Source organism: Anomaloglossus baeobatrachus, chromosome 9 (genome assembly GCF_048569485.1).
Source record: "Anomaloglossus baeobatrachus isolate aAnoBae1 chromosome 9, aAnoBae1.hap1, whole genome shotgun sequence".
In the NCBI taxonomy this organism is placed as follows: domain Eukaryota; kingdom Metazoa; phylum Chordata; class Amphibia; order Anura; family Aromobatidae; genus Anomaloglossus; species Anomaloglossus baeobatrachus.
The window spans coordinates 47,827,060-47,851,509 of NC_134361.1; the positions used below are offsets into that span (position 1 = coordinate 47,827,060).

A 24,450-nucleotide genomic window follows, 5' to 3' on the forward strand; every position below is an offset into this window, starting at 1 on the left:
CTCCGTCCTAGGTGCATTACTTTACATTTATCAACATTAAATCTTATTAGCCTCGAGAACCACCTCCTACCTTCTTACATTCGACTCATCTTTTGATTAGTTGCCCTGGTGTGATGTGATGCAGCAGCGATATATATTTGCACAAGCCCAGCTAATCATAACATAATCCGCAGAGGCCAGAAGGTAAGCGGTGGTTCTCACGACTTCTATCCAACCGGCCACTAGGCCAGATCCAGTAAATCTGATTTGCACAAGCTCTAGTCCTGGCATTTATGTGCACATGCTGAAGTTTACTCTGTTCAGAATGCCAAGTTGTCTGTCAGGGCATGTTGCGAGTTGTAGATCTGAACGGGTTAGCAACCACTTTGTCACAGTATATAGTATAGGAAAAGTCAATCACACAGAGTCTTGTGCATTAAAAAAGCAAAAATAAATTTATTTACATGAACAATAAAATAAATGCTATTCAGGAACCAACGTAATATTGTACAATATTCAACCTCCTGGGGAAAAATCGGCTGGAAAATGGTAAAGAATACAATCACTTACACAACTCATTACAGCACCGCATTCTAGTGATTTCATTATGTGTTAAAGTAACTGCAGAGGAGCGTTGCAAACTCATAGTCTGGCCAAAATCAGAAAAAGATCAATAAAAAAATAAAAAAATAATAATTAAAAAAAATACAAACCAAGAACAATACAAAAAAATAAAAAAAACAATACATAGTAAAGTGGCAGAAATGTTATATTTTCTCATTAGAAATGGGTTATTGCCACCTGCCAAAACAGGCAGATGTTTCATGGAAAGTAAAAAAAAAAAAAAAAAAAAAAAAAAAGGTATATATCTGATATCTGCCACCAGGTTCCATAATACATTATGTACAGTTTTAGATCTGACGAGAGCTGGGAGTCGAAATTTGTATTTTAATATCAGAAAAAGAATACACTTTCAAAAATTATTATACACACACACACACACACACACACACACACACACACACAGACGTGGATTTTCAAAACAAGTACTCCAGCCTCATTAGGTCCAAGATCTAAAAATGTATGCCGCTTACATTGTGAAATCTGGGGACAGATTTTTTTTTTTTATTAAAAAGTATAAGTATGTCCTGGAAGACTTTACTTGTCTAAGTACTGATAGTCAATCATATTGAGGACAAAGGTGTGGGGGGGTCCAAAAAAAAAAACCAAAACAAAAAAAAAAAAAAAAAACAACTTACCATCTGCATAGACTGCTCTTGGATTTCTAGTATAGATTGCATGTTGCATACATTTTACTTGTTTGCATATAAGACTTTACTTAAAGTTGTGTCCAGTCTATTTTTCCATATATAATATATGTGTGTGTTTGTAACGTTTATTTTTTTTATTAAGTGCACAAAACATAACTGATTGATAAATTGTGCCCCTGTTCTGGGTCTGTAGAGGCAAGACTTCTCGTATCATAACAGATGGCACCAGGCACAAAAATGAATGATACATAAAAACTAAAATAAAAAAAAAGGCGAGTTTTACTAATTGTAGTATAAAAATAAAAAACAAACAAAAAACAAAACAAAACTGGAGAGTCATCTATACGTCAAAGAGCACAAAATGGCACTTTTAGCAGCAAAAAAGGAACCTATACAAAGCACTGGTGTGGAGATCCTTACCACAATCACATTCCGGATCCTTGTGAAATGTCAAACAAAAAAAAAAACTTGACACTAAAACAGATCTACTACAAACTGACGCTATCTTGTCGGTGCTTCTTGTGACTCCAGAATTGGCTCCATCTGCAAATTAAAAGCTGCAGAAGAAAATGTGGCGCGCTGTCGAGTCTCCGTAAGCCCGGAACCATCGGTGCAGTTTATGGTGCAGATTCGCCTGGATGCAATTTGGTTGAACCATAGCCAGAGTGGATGATGAATTAGTCCTTTAACGGTTGCTATTCTCTGTGAATCCTCCATTCTTGGCTTTGCCTCAAAAAGTGGCATCCAAAACGACTACAAGAAAAAAAAAAAAAAAAAAAAAGAAACTGCACATGATTCCAGGCTAAATCAGCACCAGGTTATGCAAGAAGTGTTGCCATTTTGCCAAAACACGGTGCCAGCAATCGCCAAGATGTACAGTTTATAGAGGAGCTGCCATTGAAAGGGAGTATCGGTGAATTATAGGGCAATGTTTAGCCTAAAAAGTTAGTGGTCAGTATGTAGTATATGGAGGGGACATCCTCTCGGACTCCAATATACGGAATGTACAGTCACTTCATATTTATAATGACGTATAATACAAAGGCAGAGTCACTATGAAACCTTGCACAGTTAGTGTCGATGGTGCGGACTCCTGGATCTGGAGCGTGACCTCCTGATAAAAGATAAAAAAAAAAAAAAATACAATTTTATTTACAAATATCAGTAAGGAAATACTTAAAGGATAAACCCTTTTACAGTATTCACAAAAAATTAGTGATATTTGGCTTTTAGGATGACCCTACAATGCCCTCTAACCCTTTCAAGAGAACTTAATATTCAATGTTTCAGGACTTTTTGCACAACGCTGTTCTCCAACAAGGAAATAAATGGCATAATTCACAGTGTTTGATCCATGAATCGCACAATAAATTTCGGGTTCAATTTGAACTAGTATTAACCCGTCCTCCTCATCACGCTGTTCACATTTTGACATCATGAGACCAAGACAACACCTAACAATTGATCAGCAGCACCGCGCCATTGTGAGGTTTCAAGCAGGATGTTCTCAGACGGAAGTGACCACTGAGCTTAGAGTGTCACCAGCAGGTTGCAACAGAGATACAGAGAGACTGGAAAAGTCACAGATTTTCAGAGAAGTGGACGTCCTTTGGCCACCCACATCCCACATAGATAACCGCTTCATTGTGAACAAAGCCCTTCAGAACTGGATGATTAATGCCACACAACTCCAGGCACATTTAACCCTAGGACACATACCTGGGGCCTCGCATGCCTGCTAGGTTACTTGTTTTCTATGGAAGATTTCTATAGTTGCGTGTTCTAGGGTTAAACGAGGCGAGAGGCACCAAGTGCCATGTCAGACCATTCAAAGCCATTTACATTAACGTGGTCTGTGAGCTAGAAGACCTGCAAGGTACCGGATTGCACCAACAGGCACAGGCATCATCTACGCTGGACGAGGGACCTCAGTGCTGGTCACGGATGAAATTCCATTTACGACAAGTAGAAATGATGGCCAAGGAGAGCGATATTCATCAGCCACTGCTGTCACCAGACAAGGCTATGGTGGTGATGTTAGTGTGGGCCAGTGCGTCTAGTCAATACAGAACTGCCCTACACTTTATGAATCGTACAGTGACAGCCCCTACTACTGGAATAACATCATTAATCCAGTCATTGTGCCTCTGCATGAACAGCACAGGCCTAATGTCATCTTCATGGACAACAATACTTCAGGCTGCATCATTAGGGAACAGCAGCTGGAGGGTAGGGAACCTCACATGGAGCGGCCGGCACTTTCTCCAGACCTGAATACCATAGAAAACCTATGGGACTGGCTGATTCTCTGTGTGAAGGCTGTAACTCTGTATCCCAGAACACAATGACCTGAGACCTACCCTCCAAGAAGAGTGGGATGCCTCCACAGACAATAACTCCAATTGTGACCAGCAGGAGACGTCGCTGTCAGCTGATGCTTAAAGGCCACATGACAAGTTATTAAGACATTCACATTGGAGGTGGGGGGGGGATACTCACCCCTGGTGCTGGCTTTTGTTTTACTACACTGAGGAAATCTCCATTGCATACGTCTACATAAATGCCAGACCTTCATGATAAAGTTTTACAGATTTTTCAACAGAAAGCCGCTTCATTAAATCTCTAAGAGATTGGAAAAGAACACAAGGTGCAGCATTCGGCTTTCTCCTTGAGAATAAAGCGGTGGTTGAGGACATGTACTGCCGCTCCTTTCAGATGAGGGACAAAAGTGTCCCTGGTGATAAGTGTTGATAGGCGAGAAATGCTTTGAAATTGGACCATTCCGTTAATCTTGCAAAACATGCTGGAAATTACATTTAGGGCTCGTTCACTGAGCGTATAACACTGATGACTGCTAAGCTTTTATCAGACAACACATGGACCAATATTATTCTATAAGCACATTGCCGATTAGCTTTTTTTTTTTCTTAAGTCACACTGATTCGAGTGGCAGCACAAATTGGATGGCGTGTACCTATTTAAGCCTATGGGTGCGTGGAATTCATCTAACTGCACTTGGTGGACATCAGTGTGCAGTCAGATTTCCGCCAACTCACAGAATGGAGAAGGTGGAGAAATGTTGTTCTCCATCTTCTCCTCACCTGTGCTCTGATTCTCTGATCCCACTAAGCTGACACTCACGTCAGAGTGTCAATAATAATAATAATAATAATAATAATAATAAAAAATAATAATAAATAATCTTTGTTTCTATAGCGCCAGCATATTCCGCAGCGCTGTACAATTCAGGAGGATCATAATCAGATTCTCTCACATGAGAGAATATACGCTCGTGTAACCCTGGCCTTACAGTGACAGCGTCACCCAAATCTTTCATAAAAAGGTAATAAATTTACACCATAAATAAAATCAATGTAACTAGTTTGAGATGTCATTCACTTTGCTAATGTAAAAGCAAAAGGACTGAACCATTTTGGGCTACTTTAATAGTCTATATGAGCTACAATGATCGGTCCGAAACCTTTGTAAATATGATGTAATGCAGGAATATGAATTAGGAGTCAAAGCAGCGGGTGTATATTACCTTTTTGAAGAGCTGTAATCCCGACCTGCAATAGTAAAAAAATAGTGTAATGTGAAATTGCTACTAAGTAATTCTTTTCAGCACAGTATGTAAGGAATATCACATGTGGTTGCAAGTCCTTCACTCTCTATGGAAAGCCAATGGCAGGAGAAGAGGCTCAGGACTCGGTACGACGTTCTATCAACCATATTTGGAAAAGCCGTGGAATATAGGGAGAAACACGACTAGTCCGATGTGATCCAAATTCAGCTTTTTACCAGCACCACTAATTGAGTCACAGATCTCTTATACAGTGTGTCCACCCATATCCTGTCCACCACCTTTAACTTGAGAACTGCGGCAGCTATAGGCACAGAAGTGGTGTCTAGGTATAGTAAAGTAGCCATGCGCTAAACAATGAAACCACCTATAGCGCCACCTGTTGGAAAACAGCGGAGTTAGCATTTTTATCTCGAAAACGGAACGAGATAGAGAAAAAAAAAGAGAATTTTGTTTACTTACCGTAAATTCTTTTTCTTATAGTTCCGTATTGGGAGACCCAGGCATTGGGTGTATAGCTTCTGCCTCCGGAGGACACACAAAGTACTACACTAAAGTGTAGCTCCTCCCTCTGAGCCTATACACCCCCTGGAGAAACCAGATCTAGCCAGTTTAGTGCAAAAGCTGAAGGAGAATAGCCACCCACAAGTAAAGACAGAGCAAGAACCGGAACAACCGGAGACTCTGTCCACGACAACAGCCGGTGATAACACGCGGAACAAGAACTGCCGACAGGCAACAGGGAGGGAGCTGGGTCTCCCAATACGGAACTATAAGAAAAAGAATTTACGGTAAGTAAACAAAATTCTCTTTTTCTTTATCGTTCCTATGGGAGACCCAGACATTGGGACGTCTCAAAGCAGTCCATGGGTGGGAATAAACAGAAAACTGAGAAGTAGGCGGAGCCTAACTTCACAAATGGGCGACAGCCGCCTGAAGGATGCGTCTGCCCAAGCTCGCATCTGCCGAAGCATGAGCATGCGCTTGGCAGTGCTTTGAAAAAGGTATGCAGGCTAGTCCAAGTGGCGGCCTGACAGACCTGCTGAGCCGTAGCCTGGTGCCTGAATGCCCAAGAGGCACCGACAGCTCTGGTCGAGTGTGCCTTGATCCCCGGCGAGGGAGGCACCTGAGTACACTGGTAGGCATCGGATATGGCCGACCTACACATAGATCCGGAGCGCCCGCACCAGATCCAGAGTATGCAACACTTCTTCAAAGCGATGAACAGGAGCCGGACAGAAGGAAGGCAGGGAAATGTCCTGGTTAAGGTGGAAAAGGAGAGACCACCTTAGGAAGAAAGTCCGGAGTCGGACGGAGAACCACCTTGTCTTGATGAAAAACCAAAAAAGGTGACTCCGAAGAGAGCGCAGCCAAATCAGAGACTCTCCTGAGGGAAGTTATGGCCACTAGAAAGACCACTTTCTGTGAGAGCTGAGACAAAGAAACCTCCCTAAAAGGCTCAAAGGGGGGTTTCTGCAAGGCCGTGAGGACCAGATTGAGGTCCCAGGGATCCAAGGGCCGCCGGTAAGGCGGAATGATATGAGACGCGCCCTGCATGAAGGTGCGCACCTGAGCCTGCCGGGCGATACGCCGCTGGAACAGCACTGACAGAGCAGAGACTTGTCCCTTGAGGGAATTGAGGGATAGTCCTAGCTGCAGACCGGACTGTAGAAAGGACAGAAGAGTCGGCAAGGAAAAAAACCAAGGAACTTGGCCGGAAGAGCGACACCAGGACAGGAAAATTTTCCAAGTCCTGTGATAGATCTTGGCAGAGGAAGACTTCCGAGCCCGAGTCATAGTGGAGATGACTTCAGGAGGAATACCAGAGACCGTCAAGATCCAGGACTCAGGAGCCACGCCGTCAATCTGAGAGCCGCAGAATTCTGGCGGAAAAACGGACCTTGTGAGAGAAGGTCTGGACGGTCCGGAAGATGCCACGGCACCTCTACGGACAGATGGAGCAGGTCTGGGTACCAAGCTCGCCTGGGCCAGTCCGGTGCCATGAGGATGACCCGACGGCCTTCCATTCTGATCTTGCGCAAAACTCTGGGCAAGAGAGCTAGAGGGGGAAACACGTAGGACAGACGAAACTGGGACCAATCTTGAACCGGAGCGTCCGCTGCAAGGGCCTGAGGATCGTGGGAGCGAGCCACGTAAACCGGAACCTTGTTGCTGTGCCGGGATGCCATTAGATCCACTTCCGGAGTGCCCCACTTGCGGCAGATTGACTGAAACACTGCCGGATGAAGGGACCACTCGCCACTGTCCACGGTTTGACGGCTGAGATAATCTGCTTCCCAGTTTTCCACGCCTGGGATGTGGACTGGGGATATGGTGGACTTGGAGTCCTCCGTCCATTGAAGGATGTGTTGAACCTCCAACATTGCCAGGCGGCTGCGTGTCCCGCCTTGGTGATTGATGTAGGCAACCGCTGTCGCGTTGTCTGACTGGACTCGGATGTGCTTGCCCGCCAAAAAGTGGTGAAAGGCTAGGAGAGCCAGAAGCACAGCTCTGGTTTCCAGCACATTGATCGAGAGGGCTGGCTCGGTGGTGGAGACATACCGCTCCCCAGCCGGATAGACTGGCATCCGTGGTGAGGATCACCCAGGACGGGGCCAGGAAGAAGCGTCCCTGAGTCAGAGAGAGGTGCCGAAGCCACCACTGAAGGGAGCCCCTGGTGTGTGGAGACAGAGCCACCAGCCTGTGCAAGGAGGAAGTCCGCTTGTCCCAACAGCGGAGAATGTCCAGCTGCAGAGGGCGCAGATGGAACTGGGCAAAAGGAACAGCCTCCATTGACGCCACCATCTGACCCAGCACCTGCATCAGGTGCCTGATGGAATGACGGCGGGGCCTCAGCAGAGAGCGCACCGCCAGATGGAGGGACTGCTGTTTGACTAAGGGCAGCTTCACAAGAACCGTCAGAGTCTCGAACTGCATCCCTAGTACGTGAGCCTCTGGGTCGGAGTCAGAGTGGATTTGGGCAGAATGACAAGCCACCCGAACTGGACTAGAGTGGCGAGAGTGAGCGAGACACTCCGCTGACAGACTGCGCTGGATGAAGCCTTGACTAGAAGGTCGTCCAGGTAAGGAATCACTGCCAACCCCTGGAGGTGCAGAACCGCAACCACTGCTGCCATGACCTTGGTGAATACTCGAGGGGCCGTGGCTAACACGAAGGGAAGAGCCACGAATTGGAAATGTTCCTCTCCGATTGCAAAACGTAGCCAACGCTGGTGTGAAACTGCAATTGGCACATGCAGATAGGCATCTCTGATGTCGATGGATGCCAGGAAATCCCCTTGGGTCATTGAGGCAATGACTGATCGCAGAGACTCCATGCGAAAATGCCGCACCTGAACATGCTTGTTGAGAAGCTTGAGATCCAGGATGGGCCGGAAGGAACCGTCCTTTTTGGGGACTAGGAAGAGATTTGAGTAGAAACCTCTGAACCGTTCCCGGGCGGGAACCGGTAAAATTACTCCGTTGGCCTGCAAGGATGCCACGGCCTGAGAGAGGGCGGCGGCCTTGGAGCAGGGGGGAGTTGACAGAAAAAATCTGTTTGGCGGGCTGGAAGAGAACTCTATCCTGTAGCCGTGGGAGATGATATCCCGCACCCACTGATCGGAGACGTGTTGAAACCACACTTCGCCAACGTGGGAGAGCCTGCCACCGACCAAGGACGTTGCTGGCGCGGCCAGATAGTCAAGAGGAGGCTGCCTTAGTGGCAGCCGCTCCTGCGGTCTTTTGTGGACGCGCCTTTATGCGCCAGTTGGGCTTTTGGTCCATGTCTGAGTTAGTGGACGAAGCCGAGGGCTTAGAGGATGACCAGTTGAAGGAACGAAAGGAACGAAACCTCGACTGGTTCCTATCCTGGCCAGGTTTCCTGGTTTTAGTTTGTGGCATGGAAGTACTCTTCCCGCCAGTAGCTTCCTTAATAATTTCATCCAGTTGTTCACCGAATAGCCTGGATCCAGCAAAAGGGAGCCCAGCAAGGTACTTCTTTGAAGAAGCATCTGCCTTCCACCCTCGAAGCCACAAGATCCTGCGGATAGCGAGGGAATTAGCCGAAGCCACCGCAGTGCGGTGAGAAGCCTCTAGCATGGCAGACATGGCATAGGATGAAAAAGCTGAAGCCTGGGAAGTTAAGGCAACCATTTCGGGCATAGATTCCCTGGTGAGGGAATGCATCTCCTCCAGAGAAGCAGAGATGGCCTTGAGAGCCCACACTGCTGCAAAAGATGGGGAGAACGAGGCCCCAGCCGCCTCATATACAGATTTGGCCAGAAGGTCAACCTGGCGGTCCGGGCTGAGAGTCTAGACACCGGAGGGTCTACCTTTGGTGAATGAGCCCACTCCTTGACCACCTCAGGTGGAAAGGGAAAACGGTCATCAGAACCACGCTTTGGGAAGCGTTTGTCAGGACAGGACCTGGGCTTGGTTACAGTGGCCTGAAAACTGGAGTGGTTAAAGAACACACTCTTTGGCCTCTTAGGCAAGGTAAACTGGTGCTTTTCTGCCAGAGAGGGTTGCTCCTCTGATACTGGCGGATTGAGGTCCAGTACAGAAGTAACGGACGCAATCAAATCACTAACATCTGCGTCACTGTCGGACAGATCAATGGTAGCGTCCGAGCCCCCAGTAAAGGCATCCTCCTCATCCTGCGAGTCAGCTCGTGAATCAGAGCCGCGGGACGAGGCAGGAGAGGGAACCCTGTGTCTCCTTTTAGGAGGACGGGGTCTGGGACGAGATGAAGAATCCTCTGTGAGCTCTGCTGAGAGAGCCCTAGCAGCAGAGGCGCCCTGAGAAGGGGGCTGATGCATGTTCAGCAAAGTCCGGGACAGCTGTCCCATGGAGACGGCAAAAGACTGGGAGATTGACCTAGAGAAGGATTCTACCCATGCCGGGGGTTCAGCCACCGGAGCCGGAGCAGCCGGAGGGACCACTGTGAGTGAGACTCCAGGCTGAGGCACTGTCAGGTTAGAGCAGGCATCACAATGTGGATATGTGCTCGGTTCAGGCAGTATGAGCTTACATGCAGTGCATATTGAGTACAGCCTTGCAGCCATGCTCCTCGTGTGAGACATGCTGCTGATAATGGGGGCTCTGAGCCAGAATGACCACCAGAGAGTATATAATAAGGTCCACAACCGGAGGTTGTGGCTTACCAGACCGTTTGTGTGCCCTCCAGATCCAACAGCCCGGACCCCCAAGCAGCCTAGCAGGGATGCTGCAGCCAGCGCTGATCCAGAGAAAAAACGCTGAGAAAATGGCGCCGGAGCGAGGAGAGGGGGCGGGGCCTGCTCTGAGAGCGGGATCTGGAGGGCCAAGGAGATTTACAGGGGAGGGGACATGTACTCAGAGAGGAGTGTCCCTCCCCTGTGCCGAACGGCCGCTGGGCGGAGCCGCACTGTCCCTCTGCATGATTGGCATGCGAGGGCAGTGAAATCGAAAGTAGGCCTCCGGCGAAGCCGGGGCCTAAATTTAAGCGATGCGGCCGGCACGCAGGCACCATCGGCGCGGTTCTCAGGCGACAGCCAGAAAACCGGCCGGAAATGTCACAAAAGTTACACAGCACACTCTCCCACCATAATAAAGTACCGGGACCCCCCCAAATATAAACGTCTCAGGTACTTCGCTTGCTGAGACGCAGGGTTCCAAGTCCCTGGGGATGAGTGCTCCGTCCAGCAGGATCCTGAAGGGCTGCGGATGGAGACCGGTCTCCTGCAAAGCAAGGAGAACCGTGCTGGCTCCCACTTCAAGCCAGAGCCCGAGGGATGGTGAAGGAGCGCGGCATGTAAGGCTCCAGCCTTGTAAATCAATCTTAAACAGCAACGCCGACACAGTGGGGTGAGAAGGGACATGCCGGGAGTCCAGGCTTGGACCCGCTTTTCTTCAAAAACTTTCCAAAAATGAAAAATCAGATGAGAATGCATGTGTGGATGTATGCCTCCTGAACACAAAGCAATGAACTGGCTAGATCTGGTTTCTCCAGGGGGTGTATAGGCTCAGAGGGAGGAGCTACACTTTTTAGTGTAGTACTTTATGTGTCCTCCGGAGGCAGAAGCTATACACCCAACGTCTGGGTCTCCCATAGGAACGATAAAGAAAAAAGTGAATTAAAAAATTGTAGGGCATCATCAATTCAATACAAATCGACACCTTGCATACAGAAATGCTATGATATGAAACCCATGATCTCCCCAAAAACATTGAATGCTGGTCAGGCATGTGGCGCTCATATAACTTTGATGCTCAAAGTGGCCCCCGTCAGCTGCAATTCACATCTGGACTCTGGACAGCATACTGTATCTTGCTGCACGTTGTGCAATATGGTAGGTGACACGTTTGCACAAGCATCTGTGATACGTCGTCGTAGGTCCTGCAATGTTGGTGGAGGGGTCGCATACACCTGCTGTTTGATGTGACCTCACAGAAAGAAGTCCAATGGGGTCAGGTCAGGTGAGCGTGGAGGCCACACAGCCACCATACCCAATGACTTGTAGGAAAGTCTCCATGAGGTATCGCTTCATGTTCGCAGCCTTGTGAGTTTTACACGTTCTAACCATAGCATTTCTGTATGCAAGGTGTCGATTCGTATTGAATTGATGATGCCCTACAACTTTGTAACTCACTTTTTTTCTCTATCTCGTTCTGTTCTTGAGATAAAAATGCTAACCCCGTTGTTTTCCACCAGGTGGCGCTATAGGTGGTTTCATTGCGTAGCGCATGGCTACTTTACTATATCTAGACACCACTTGTATGCCTATAGCTGCCGCCGCTCTCAAGTCAATGGCGGTGGACAGGATATGGGTGGACACACTGTAAATGAACACAGAGACCCGTCAACCAACTGCCCTGCATGAAACTAGTGACAGGTTACCTTTAAATACAGTACATAATCCAATCACTATTTACGTGGCAGACCCTTTTAATCAAGGATTAAACAACTGTAGCACAAGTCACTGCTGGGTATATTTAAGGATTTACAATGGACTTACTGTGCCTCGGTGAAGGCGATCGGCTTCTTGTGTAATGCCTTTCCCACTCGTCACGTTCTCTCTCCCGTCGTTCTCGTTCTCTAAAAACGAATGATAAGATTTAACTTTTTTTTTTTTTTTTTTTCAAAACCTTTTTTATTGATTTTCAATTATATAAAACCGTTACAAAATAATTAGGATTACAAAATGGGTTCATTCAACTGACAAGTTATGACATAGAAAAGAGTAATATTCCAGCTTGGGAGTCCCTAAAGTTCTTCAGTTGAAAATGATGCATAGCAAATTAGAGCAAAAGATTCTACCTAAAACACTTGTAACACAAAACCTTAAAACCCTTTCTCATTCTTTAGTATTTTGAGTGCCAATGTCGTATCTTAAGTCTTCCTTAACGTCTCATCTCCCCCTCCCTCCTGGGTCTCCACTAGGTGAACCTCAATATCCCCAAGCTATCCTGGATTTCATTCAGAAGGTACCACTCGGTTTGCATGAAAGGTGTCACCAAAGCATTTATTTCTCCCCGCGTGAAATGGATTTCTATAAAGTTTGTCCACCTCCCAAAAAAATTGTCTGTCTTCTTGTCCTTATCCTTTTCCGCCTCTAGTTTCTCCAATCTCAGAAGGTTGTGTAAGTCGTCGATAACCTCCTTTGTAGATGGAGTCTCCCTATGTATCCAATGTCTTAAGATGCACCGTTTAGCTATCATAGCTAGGTCATGAATGATTGCAAATGTCCTTTTGTCCTGGATATTTGGCCCCCCTCTAACTCCTCCTTCAAAGACATGAAAAATCCACACCATTACCTCTAATTTACAAAATATTCCCCATGTTGATTGGGCCAAAGAAGGGAATTTTGTTACTTACCGTAAATTCCTTTTCTTCTAGCTCTTATTGGGAGACCCAGACGATTGGGGTATAGCTACTGCCCTCCGGAGGCCACACAAAGCACTACACTAAAAAGTGCAAGGCCCCTCCCCTTCTGGCTATACCCCCCCGTGGTATCACGGGTTCTCCAGTTTTAGTGCCAAAGCAAGAAGGAGGAAGCCAATAACTGGTTTAAACAAATTAACTCCGAAAAACGTCGGAGAACTGAAAAACTGTTCAACATGAACAACATGTGTACCCGCAAACAACAAAAAAATCCCGAATGACAACAGGGCGGGTGCTGGGTCTCCCAATAAGAGCTAGAAGAAAAGGAATTTACGGTAAGTAACAAAATTCCCTTCTTCTTCAGCGCTCTATTGGGAGAGCCAGACGATTGGGACGTCCAAAAGCTGTCCCTGGGTGGGTAAAGAGATACCTCATGTTAGAGCTGCAAAACAGCCCTCCCCTACGGGGATGTCACTGCCGCCTGCAGGACTCTTCTACCTAAGCTGGCATCCGCCGAAGCATAGGTATGCACCTGATAATGTTTGGTGAAAGTGTGCAGACTCGACCAGGTAGCTGCCTGGCACACCTGTTGAGCCGAAGCCTGGTGTCGCAAAGCCCAGGACGCACCCACAGCTCTGGTTGAGTGGGCTTTCAGCCCTGAAGGAACCGGAAGCCCAGCAGAACGGTAGGCTTCCAGAATTGGTTCTTTGATCCATCGAGCCAGGGTGGCTTTAGAAGCCTGCGACCCCTTGCGCTGGCCAGCGACAAGGACAAAAAGTGCATCTGAACGGCGGATAGGCGCCGTGCGAGAAATATAGATTCTGAGTGCTCTCACCAGATCTAGCAAACGTAAGTCTTTCTCATACCGGTGAACCGGCTGAGGACAAAAGGAAGGCAAGGATATATCCTGATTAAGATGAAACGAGGATACGACCTTAGGGAGAAACTCCGGAATGGGGCGCAGCACTACCTTGTCCTGGTGGAACACCAGGAAGGGAGCCTTGGATGACAGAGCTGCCAGCTCAGACACTCGCCGAAGCGATGTGATCGCAACAAGAAACGCCACTTTCTGTGACAGGCGAGAAAAGGAAACGTCCTTTAGAGGCTCGAAGGGCGGCTTTTGCAGAGCAACTAGTACTCTGTTCAGATCCCATGGATCTAACGGCCGCTTGTACGGGGGCACAATATGACAGACCCCCTGTAGGAACGTGCGCACCTTAGGAAGACGTGCTAGACGCTTCTGAAAAAACACAGATAGTGCCGAGACTTGCCCTTTAAGGGAGCTGAGCGACAAGCCCTTTTCCAACCCCGATTGCAGGAAGGAAAGAAAGGTGGGCAATGCAAATGGCCAAGGGGATACTCTCTGTGCAGAGCACCAGGATAAGAAAATCTTCCACGTTCTGTGGTAGATCTTAGCAGACGTTGACTTCCTAGCTTGTCTCATTGTGGCTACGACTCCTTGAGATAATCCTGCGGACGCTAGGATCCAGGACTCAATGGCCACACAGTCAGGTTCAGGGCCGCAGAATTCTGATGGAAAAACGGCCCTTGGGACAGTAAGTCTGGTCGGTCTGGCAGTGACCACGGTCGACCGACCGTGAGATGCCACAGATCCGGATACCACGATCTCCTCGGCCAGTCTGGGGCGACGAGTATGACGCGGCTGCAATCGGATCTGATCTTGCGTAACACTCTGGGCAAGAGTGCCAGAGGTGGGAAGACGTATGGGAGCCGGAACTGCGACCAATCTTGAACCAATGCGTCTGCCGCCAGAGCTCTTTGATCGCGCGACCTCGCCATGAATGCCGGGACCTTGTTGTTGTGCCGGGACGCCATTAGGTCGACGTCCGGCACTCCCCATCGGCGACAGATTTCCTGAAACACGTCCGGGTGAAGGGACCATTCCCCTGCGTCCATGCCCTGGCGACTGAGGAAGTCTGCTTCCCAATTTTCTACGCCTGGGATGTGAACCGCGGATATGGTGGATGCTGTGTCCTCCACCCACATTAGAATGCGCCGGACTTCTTGGAATGCTTGCCGACTGCGCGTCCCTCCTTGGTGGTTGATGTATGCCACCGCTGTGGAGTTGTCCGACTGGATTCGGATCTGCTTTCCTTCCAGCCACTGTTGGAAGGCCAGTAGGGCAAGATACACTGCCCTGATTTCCAGAACATTGATCTGAAGGGTGGACTCCTGCGGAATCCACGTCCCCTGGGCCCTGTGGTGGAGAAACACTGCTCCCCACCCTGACAGACTCGCATCTGTCGTGACCACTGCCCAGGATGGGGGCAGGAAGGATCTTCCCTGAGACAATGAGGTGGGAAGGAGCCACCATTGTAGAGAGTCCTTGGCCGTCTGGGAAAGAGAGACTTTCCTGTCCAGGGACGTAGACTTCCCGTCCCATTGGCGGAGAATGTCCCATTGAAGTGGGCGCAGATGAAACTGCGCAAAGGGAACTGCTTCCATGGCTGCCACCATCTTCCCGAGGAAGTGCATGAGGCGCCGTAAGGGGTGCGACTGGCCTTGAAGGAGGGATTGCACCCCTGTCTGTAGGGACCGCTGCTTGTTCAGCGGAAGCTTCACTCTCGCTGCTCGAGTATGGAACTCCATGCCAAGATACGTTAGTGACTGTGACGGTGACAGATTCGACTTTGGAAAGTTGATGATCCATCCGAACGTCTGTAGAGTCTCCAGCGTAGCATGTAGACTGAGTTGGCATGCCTCTTGAGAGGGTGCCTTGACAAGTAGATCGTCTAGGTAAGGGATCACCGAGTGTCGCTGAGAGTGCAAGACTGCTACCACCGCCGCCATGACCTTGGTGAAGACCCGGGGGGCTGTCGCCAGACCGAATGGCAGAGCTACGAACTGAAGATGGTCGTTTCCTATCACAAAACGTAGAAAACGTTGATGTTCTGTAGCAATTGGCACGTGGAGATAAGCATCTTTGATGTCTATTGAGGCAAGGAAGTCTCCTTGAGACATTGAGGCAACGACAGAGCGGAGGGTTTCCATCCGGAACCGTCTGGCGTGCACATGTTTGTTGAGCAGCTTTAGATCCAGAACAGGACGGAACGAGCCGTCCTTTTTTGGAACCACAAAGAGATTGGAGTAAAACCCTCGCCCTTGTTCCTGAGGCGGTACAGGAACCACTACTCCTTCCGCTCTTAGGGAGTCCACCGCCTGCAGCAGGGCATCTGCTCGGTCTGGATGTGGGGAGGTTCTGAAGAACCGAGCTGGAGGACGAGAACTGAACTCGATTCTGTACCCGCGAGACAAAATGTTTGTCACCCACCGGTCTTTGACCTGTGACATCCAAATGTCGGAAAAGCGGGAGAGCCTGCCCCCGACCGGAGATGCGGAGGGGGGGGGCTGGAAGTCATGAGGTAGCCGCTTTGGAAGCGGTTCCTCCATTTGTTTTCTTGGGGCGTGCGTGAGCCCGCCAGGAATCTGAGACTCTTTGCGTCCTCTGAGTCCCTTTGGACGAGGAGAATTGTGTCTTGCCCGAACCTCGAAAGGACTGAAACCTCTGCTGCCATTTTTTCTGCTGAGGTTTGCTTGATCTGGGCTGGGGTAAGGAAGAGTCTTTACCCTTGGACTGTTTAATGATGTCAGCCAATGGCTCGCCAAACAGTCTATCTCTAGATAAAGGCAGGCTGGTTAAACATTTTTTGGAACCAGCATCTGCTTTCCAGTCCTTTAACCACAAGGCTCTGCGCAAAACTACCGAATTGGCGGACGCCATTGAGGTGCGGCTGGTAGATTCTAGGACCGCATTGATAGCGTAAGACGCAAACGCAGACATCTGCGAGGTAAGGGACGCCACTTGCGGCACCGCTGGATGTATGATAGCATCCACTTTTGCTAAACCAGCTGAAATAGCTTGGAGTGCCCATACGGCTGCGAATGCTGGAGCAAACGACGCGCCGATAGCTTCATAGACAGATTTTAACCAAAGGTCCATCTGTCTGTCATTGGCATCCTTAAGTGAAGCGCCATCCTCCACTGCAACTATGGATCTAGCTGCAAGTTTGGAAATCGGGGGGTCTACTTTTGGACACTGGGTCCAGCGCTTGACCACATCAGGGGGGAAAGGAAAACGTGTATCCTTAGAACGTTTAGAGAAACGCCTTTCTGGATGAGCGTCGTGTTTCTGGATTGACTCTCTGAAGTCAGAGTGATCCAAGAAAGCACTCAATTTACGCTTGGGATAGAGGAAACGAAACTTCTCCTGCTCTGCAGCTGCCTCCTCTGCAGAAGGAGCTGGGGGAGAAATATTCAACAGTCTATTGATGGCTGAGATAAGATCGTTTACCATGGCGTCCCCATCCGGGGTATCCAGATTGAGAGGGGTTCCAGGATAAGACTCCTGATCACTCTCTTCAGACGCATCACAGGGCGACTGATTGCGCTGAGACCCTGAGCAGTGTGATGACGTTGAGGGTCTTTCCCAGCGAGCTCGCTTAGGGTGGCTGGGGCTATCATCTGAGTCATAATACTCAGCCTGGGAAGCCGGGGACCCCCTTGCAGTCTGGATTAATTCCAACTGAGGGGGATTAGAGGACAGAGACCTCGCCGTGTCCATAGACTGAGCCCCAGTCATGGATTGCAAAGTTTCAAGGATTTTTGCCATAGTCACAGACATTCTATCAGCAAAAACTGCAAAGTCTGTCCCTGACACCGGGGCAGGACTTACAAGCGTCTCAGCCTGGGTCACTACCTCTCCGGACTCCGGCTGGCGAAGCAGCACCGGATCTGAGCATTGCACACAATGGGGGTCTTTGGAACCTGCTGGTAGAGCAGCCCCACATGCAGCACACGCAGTGTACACAGCCCTAGCCTTGGCAGCCTTGCGTTTTGTGGATGACATGTTGCTGCCTCCTCAGAGCGATCTGGGGTATCCAGCCAGGAAGCGACCTCACAGTGCAAGAAATAAATAAAAATATATATCTGGTGACACAGTACACCAATACACACTGAGGCACTAGAGGGGCCAGCTGAAATGCCGCTTACCGCCCGCTTAAGAGCGGGTGTGTGGTCTCCAAAAGCCCCCTAGTCCAGGTCTCCCAGAGCCTTGCGTCCTTCCTCTAGCCAGACTGCATGTAATGGCTGCCGGCGTCCTGGGAGAGGAGGGGGGGGCGGGCCCTGGGCGTTCCTGACTAAGAGCGGGAAGCCTGCTTCCCTCTGTGCCTAGTGAGAGGGCTGGAGCATGTAAATCAGGCTCCAGCCCTCGTCGCTGCTGTGAAACAGCGTCTCTCCCCTACCCTGATTGACAGGGTGGGGGCGGGAACGAAGCGGAGCTAGGCCGCAAAAAACCGGGAACTAAATTTATAAACGCCGCCGCCGTAAAAGCGCGGTCGGCGTGTCCCCGGCGCACTACAAGTCACAGCAGCGCCGCCGGTCCAGTGGGGGTCGGCGCTGCGTTCCCACAACACAAAAGTCCCCCAGTAAACTGCAGGAACACCAACTCAATCGTTACGGTCCCCGGCGCACTACAACACCCAGCCAGCCCGGAGTGTGTCTGTGCCTGCCGGGGACACAGAGTACCTGTATGATGCAGGGCCTTGTCCCTGATTGTACTCCTGCTCCGTATCCATCAGGTGCTATGGGTCTGTGGATGGAGCCCGGCGTCAGAGCTTAGAGGCCGGCAGGATCCCACTTCCACAGAGCCCTACAAGGGGATGTGGAAGGAAAACAGCATGTGGGGCTCCAGCCCCTGTACCAGCAATAGGTACCTCAACCTTACAACACCATCCACGGGTGAGAAGGGAGCATGCTGGGAGCCCTATATGGGCCCTCTTTTCTTCCATCCGAAATAGTCAGCAGCTACTGCTGACTAAAATCTGTGGAGCTATGCGTGGATGTCTGACCTCCTTCGCACAAAGCTTGAAAACTGGAGAACCCGTGATACCACGGGGGGGTATAGCCAGAAGGGGAGGGGCCTTGCACTTTTTAGTGTAGTGCTTTGTGTGGCCTCCGGAGGGCAGTAGCTATACCCCAATCGTCTGGGTCTCCCAATAGAGCGCTGAAGAAATTCTGACTTGATTCCAGAATTTTTGAATTACCTTACATTCCCATAACCCATGTAACATGTCTGTTTTCTCTTTTTGACATTTGGGACACCGCGCCTCTCTTCCCGGAATGTTATGGGCCACAATGGCCCTATGTAATATCCTGAACTGAGTGTCTCTCCATCCCTCGTTGATGACATGCTTTTGCATTTGAACCCATCCTTTCAATATGCTTCCTGTCACTTCTTGTCCTTTCAGTTGTTTTCCCCACGCTGTAAGGGTGCGACTATCCTCCCGAGATATGAGCACTCCCCTAAATGTTCGATAAATTTGGGAGACATTTACATTTGTTGCATCACATTCCAGGAGCTCATCAATCAGGCTTTTGTTCAATTCTCTTCCAACCTCTCCAAGATCCCCAATCACTCCATGCTTTAATTGCTCGTACTGAATGATATGAAAGTTATTGAGGTCGTATTTAACATTTTTAAAAAACAAAGTATAGAAATAAATGACAGAAGTGAATTAAAAACATTGTTGATCGTGGGGTTTGTCAATCTCCTGGATTTGGAGAATGTCTGCAGAATGCAGGGTTGGTTCATTTTCTGTTGCTGTTACAATTTCATCTGCCAAACTAATTAATCAGAGACTAGAAAATGCACTTAAAGGGAATCTGTCAGCAAAGAGCAGCATGATGTAGACAAAGAGATCCCGAATCCAACAATGTATCACTTAGATCACTGGGTGCAGCGGATCTGTCACAAACAAGAGTTTGTAGATTTAGCAATGAAGTACAGCTGAGAAAACCTCTGCCCACACCAGGGTCTGTATGGACAAGGTCCATAAACTGAGCTATTAAGTCACAGCATGGGTCGTGTCAGACTTACACGCACATATATACCCACACATACAAGCATGCATAATAATATATATATATATATATATATGAAGGGAATTTTGTTACTTACCGTAAATTCCTTTTCTTCTAGCTCCTATTGGGAGACCCAGACGATTGGGTGTATAGCACTGCCTCCGGAGGCCACACAAAGCATTACACTAAAAAGTGTAAGGCCCCTCCCCTTCTGGCTATACACCCCCAGTGGGATCACTGGCTCACCAGTTTTAGTGCAAAAGCAAGAAGGAGGAAAGCCAATAACTGGTTTAAACAAATTCACTCCGAAGTAACGTCGGAGAACTGAAAACCGTTCAACATGAACAACATGTGTACCCGAAAAACCACCAAAAATCCCGAAGGACAACAGGGCGGGTGCTGGGTCTCCCAATAGGAGCTAGAAGAAAAGGAATTTACGGTAAGTAACAAAATTCCCTTCTTCTTCGGCGCTGCATTGGGAGACCCAGACGATTGGGACGTCCAAAAGCTGTCCCTGGGTGGGTAAAGAAATACCTCATGTTGGAGCTGCAAAGACAGCCCTCCCCTACGGGGAGGCAACTGCCGCCTGCAGGACTCTTCTACCTAGGCTGGCGTCCGCCGAAGCATAGGTATGCACCTGATAATGTTTGGTGAAAGTGTGCAGACTCGACCAGGTAGCTGCCTGGCACACCTGTTGAGCCGTAGCCTGGTGTCGTAATGCCCAGGACGCACCCACGGCTCTGGTAGAATGGGCCTTCAGCCCTGATGGAACCGGAAGCCCAGCAGAACGGTAGGCTTCAAGAATTGGTTCTTTGATCCATCGAGCCAGGGTGGCCTTGGAAGCCTGCGACCCTTTGCGCTTACCAGCGACAAGGACAAAGAGTGCATCCGAGCGGCGCAGGGGCGCCGTGCGGGAAATGTAGATTCTGAGTGCTCTCACCAGATCCAACAAATGTAGATCCTTTTCATACCGATGAACTGCATGCGGATAAAAGGAAGGCAAGGAGATATCCTGATTAAGGTGAAAAGACGATACCACCTTAGGGAGAAACTCCTGAATGGGGCGCAGCACTACCTTGTCCTGGTGGAACACCAGGAAAGGAGCTTTGCATGACAGCGCTGCTAGTTCAGACACTCTCCGAAGAGACGTGACCACTACCAGAAAGGCCACTTTCTGTGAGAGTCGAGAAAGTGACACATCCCTCAGGGGCTCGAAAGGCGGCTTCTGGAGAGCAACAAGGACCTTGTTTAGATCCCACGGATCTAACGGCCGCCTGTACGGAGGTACGATATGACAAACCCCCTGCAGGAACGTGCGCACCTGAGAAAGTCGCGCTAGACACTTCTGAAAAAACACGGATAGTGCCGAGACTTGCCCTTTAAGGGAGCCGAGCGACAAGCCCTTTTCCAACCCAGATTGCAGGAAGGAAAGAAAGACAGGTAACGCGAATGGCCAGGGGGATACTCCTTGTGCAGAGCACCAGGATAAGAAAATCTTCCACGTTCTGTGGTAGATCTTAGCAGAAGTGGACTTCCTAGCCTGTCTCATGGTGGCCACGACCCCTTGGGGTAATCCTGAAGACGCTAGGATCCAGGACTCAATGGCCACACAGTCAGGTTCAGGGCCGCAGAATTCCGATGGAAAAACGGCCCTTGGGACAGTAAGTCTGGACGGTCTGGTAGTGCCCACGGTTGGCCGACCGTGAGATGCCACAGATCCGGGTACCACGACCTCCTCGGCCAGTCTGGGGCGACGAGTATGACGCGGCCGCAATCGGATCTGATCTTGCGTAACACTCTGGGCAAGAGTGCCAGAGGTGGAAACACATAAGGGAGCCGGAACTGTGACCAATCTTGCACTAAGGCGTCTGCCGCCAGAGCTCTTTGATCGCGAGACCGCGCTATGAAGGTCGGGACCTTGTTGTTGTACCGAGACGCCATTAGGTCGACGTCCGGCACCCCCCAGCGGCGGCAGATTTCCTGAAACACGTCCGGGTGAAGGGACCATTCCCCTGCGTCCATGCCCTGGCGACTGAGGAAGTCTGCTTCCCAGTTTTCTACGCCCGGGATGTGAACTGCTGATATGGTGGATGCTCTTTCCTCCACCCACATCAGAATCCGCCTGACTTCCTGGAAGGCTTGCGGACTGCGTGTCCCTCCTTGGTGGTTGATGTATGCCACCGCTGTGGAGTTGTCCGACTGAATTCGGATCTGCTTTCCTTCCAGCCACTGCTGGAAGGCTAATAGGGCAAGATACACTGCCCTGATTTCCAGAACATTGATCTGAAGTGTGGACTCCTGCTGAGTCCACGTCCCTTGAGCCCTGTGGTGGAGAAAAACTGCTCCCCACCCTGACAGACTCGCGTCTGTCGTGACCACTGCCCAGGATGGGGGCAGGAATGATCTTCCCTGTGATAATGAGGTGGGAAGAAGCCACCATTGCAGAGAGTCCTTGGCCGTCTGAGAAAGGGAGACTTTCCTGTCTAGGGAAGTTGTCTTCCCGTCCCATTGGCGGAGAATGTCCCATTGAAGTGGGCGCAGGTGAAACTGCGCGAACGGGACTGCCTCCATTGCTGCCACCATCTTCCCTAGGAAGTGCATGAGGCGCCTTAAGGGGTACGACTGACCCTGAAGGAGAGACTGCACCCCTGTCTGTAGTGACCGCTGCTTGTCCAGCGGAAGCTTCACTATCGCTGAGAGAGTATGAAACTCCATGCCAAGATACGTTAGTGATTGAGTCGGTGCCAGGTTGGACTTTGAAAAGTTGATGATCCACCCGAAAGTCTGGAGAGTCTCCAGCGCAACATTCAGGCTGTGTTGGCATGCCTCTTGAGAGGGCGCTCTGACAAGTAGATCGTCTAAGTAAGGGATCACCGAATGTCCCTGAGAATGCAAGACTGCTACCACTGCCGCCATGACCTTGGTGAAGAAGGGAATTTTGTTACTTACCGTAAATTCCTTTTCTTCTAGCTCTTATTGGGAGACCCAGACGATTGGGGTATAGCTACTGCCTCCGGAGGCCACACAAAGCACTACACTAAAAAGTGCAAGGCCCCTCCCCTTCTGGCTATACCCCCCGTGGTATCACGGGTTCTCCAGTTTTAGTGCCAAAGCAAGAAGGAGGAAAGCCAATAACTGGTTTAAACAAATTAACTCCGAGTAACATCGGAGAACTGAAAAACCGTTCAACATGAACAACATGTGTACCCGCAAACAACAAAAACATCCCGAAGGACAACAGGGCGGGTGCTGGGTCTCCCAATAAGAGCTAGAAGAAAAGGAATTTACGGTAAGTAACAAAATTCCCTTCTTCTTCAGCGCTCTATTGGGAGACCCAGACGATTGGGACGTCCAAAAGCTGTCCCTGGGTGGGTAAAGAAATACCTCATGTTAGGGCTGCAAAACAGCCCTCCCCTACGGGGGTGACACTGCCGCCTGCAGGACTCTTCTACCTAAGCTGGCATCCGCCGAAGCATAGGTATGCACCTGATAATGCTTGGTGAGAGTGTGCAGACTGTACCAGGTAGCTGCCTGGCACACTTGTTGAGCCGAAGCCTGGTGTCGTAATGCCCAGGACGCACCCACGGCTCTGGTTGAGTGGGCTTTTAGCCCTGAAGGAACCGGAAGCCCCGCAGAACGGTAGGCCTCTAGAATTGGTTCTTTGATCCATCGAGCCAGGGTGGCTTTAGAAGCCTGCAACCCCTTGCGCGGACCAGCGACAAGGACAAAAAGTGCATCGGAACGGCGCATGGGCGCCGTGCGGGAAATGTAGATTCTGAGTGCTCTCACCAGATCTAACAAACGTAAGCCCTTTTCATACCGGTGAACCGGATGAGGACAAAAGAAAGGCAAGGATATATCCTGATTAAGATGAAATGAGGATACGACCTTAGGGAGAAACTCCGGAATGGGGCGCAGCACTACCTTGTCCTGGTGGAACACCAGGAAGGGAGCCTTGGATGACAGAGCTGCCAGCTCAGACACTCGCCGAAGCGATGTGATCGCAACGAGAAACGCCACCTTCTGTGACAGGCGAGAAAGGAACTTCCTTCAGAGGCTCGAAAGGCGGCTTCTGGAGAGCAACTAATACCCTGTTGAGATCCCATGGATCTAACGGCCGCTTGTACGGGGGTACGATATGACAGACCCCCTGTAGGAATGTGCGCACCATAGAAAGACGTGCTAGACGCTTCTGAAAAAACACGGATAGTGCCGAGACTTCCCCCTTAAGGGAGCCGAGCGACAAGCCCTTTTCTAACCCCGATTGCAGGAAGGAAGAAAAGTAGGCAATGCAAATGGCCAGGGAGACACTCCCTGAGCCGAGCACCAGGTTAAGAAAATCTTCCACGTTCTGTGGTAGATCGTAGCAGAGGTGGACTTCCTAGCCTGTTTCATGGTGGCAACGACCCCTTGGGATAATCCTGAAGACGCTAGGATCCAGGACTCAATGGCCACACAGTCAGGTTCAGGGCCGCAGAATTCCGATGGAAAAAACGGCCCTTGGGACAGTAAGTCTGGCCGGCCTGGTAGTGACCACGGTCGGCCGACCGTGAGATGCCACAGATCCGGGTACCACGATCTCCTCGGCCAGTCTGGGGCGACGAGTATGACGCGGCTGCAATCGGATCTGATTTTTTGCGCAGTACTCTGGGCAATAGTGCCAGAGGTGGAAACACATATGTGAGCCGGAACTGCGACCAATCTTGCACTAAGGCGTCTGCCGCCAGAGCTCTGTGATCGCGCGATCGTGCCATAAATGCCGGGACCTTGTTGTTATGCCGAGACGCCATTAGGTCGACGTCCGGCACCCCCCAGCGGCGACAGATTTCCTGAAAGACGTCCGGGTGAAGGGACCATTCCCCTGCATCCATACC

General features: G+C 49.7%; 1 protein-coding gene across 1 annotated transcript in view; it reads right to left on the bottom strand.

The window, feature by feature from the left end:
* Positions 1–408: 408 nt before the first annotated feature.
* Positions 409–24,450, bottom strand: part of CLASRP (CLK4 associating serine/arginine rich protein) — a 123,863-nt gene continuing 99,821 nt past the window's right edge. Inside the window, 3 exon segments of the mRNA XM_075324858.1 lie at positions 409–2,364; positions 4,795–4,819; positions 11,832–11,911. Of these exon segments, the coding sequence (XP_075180973.1) occupies positions 2,322–2,364; positions 4,795–4,819; positions 11,832–11,911 (148 nt within the window). The 3' untranslated portion in view covers positions 409–2,321.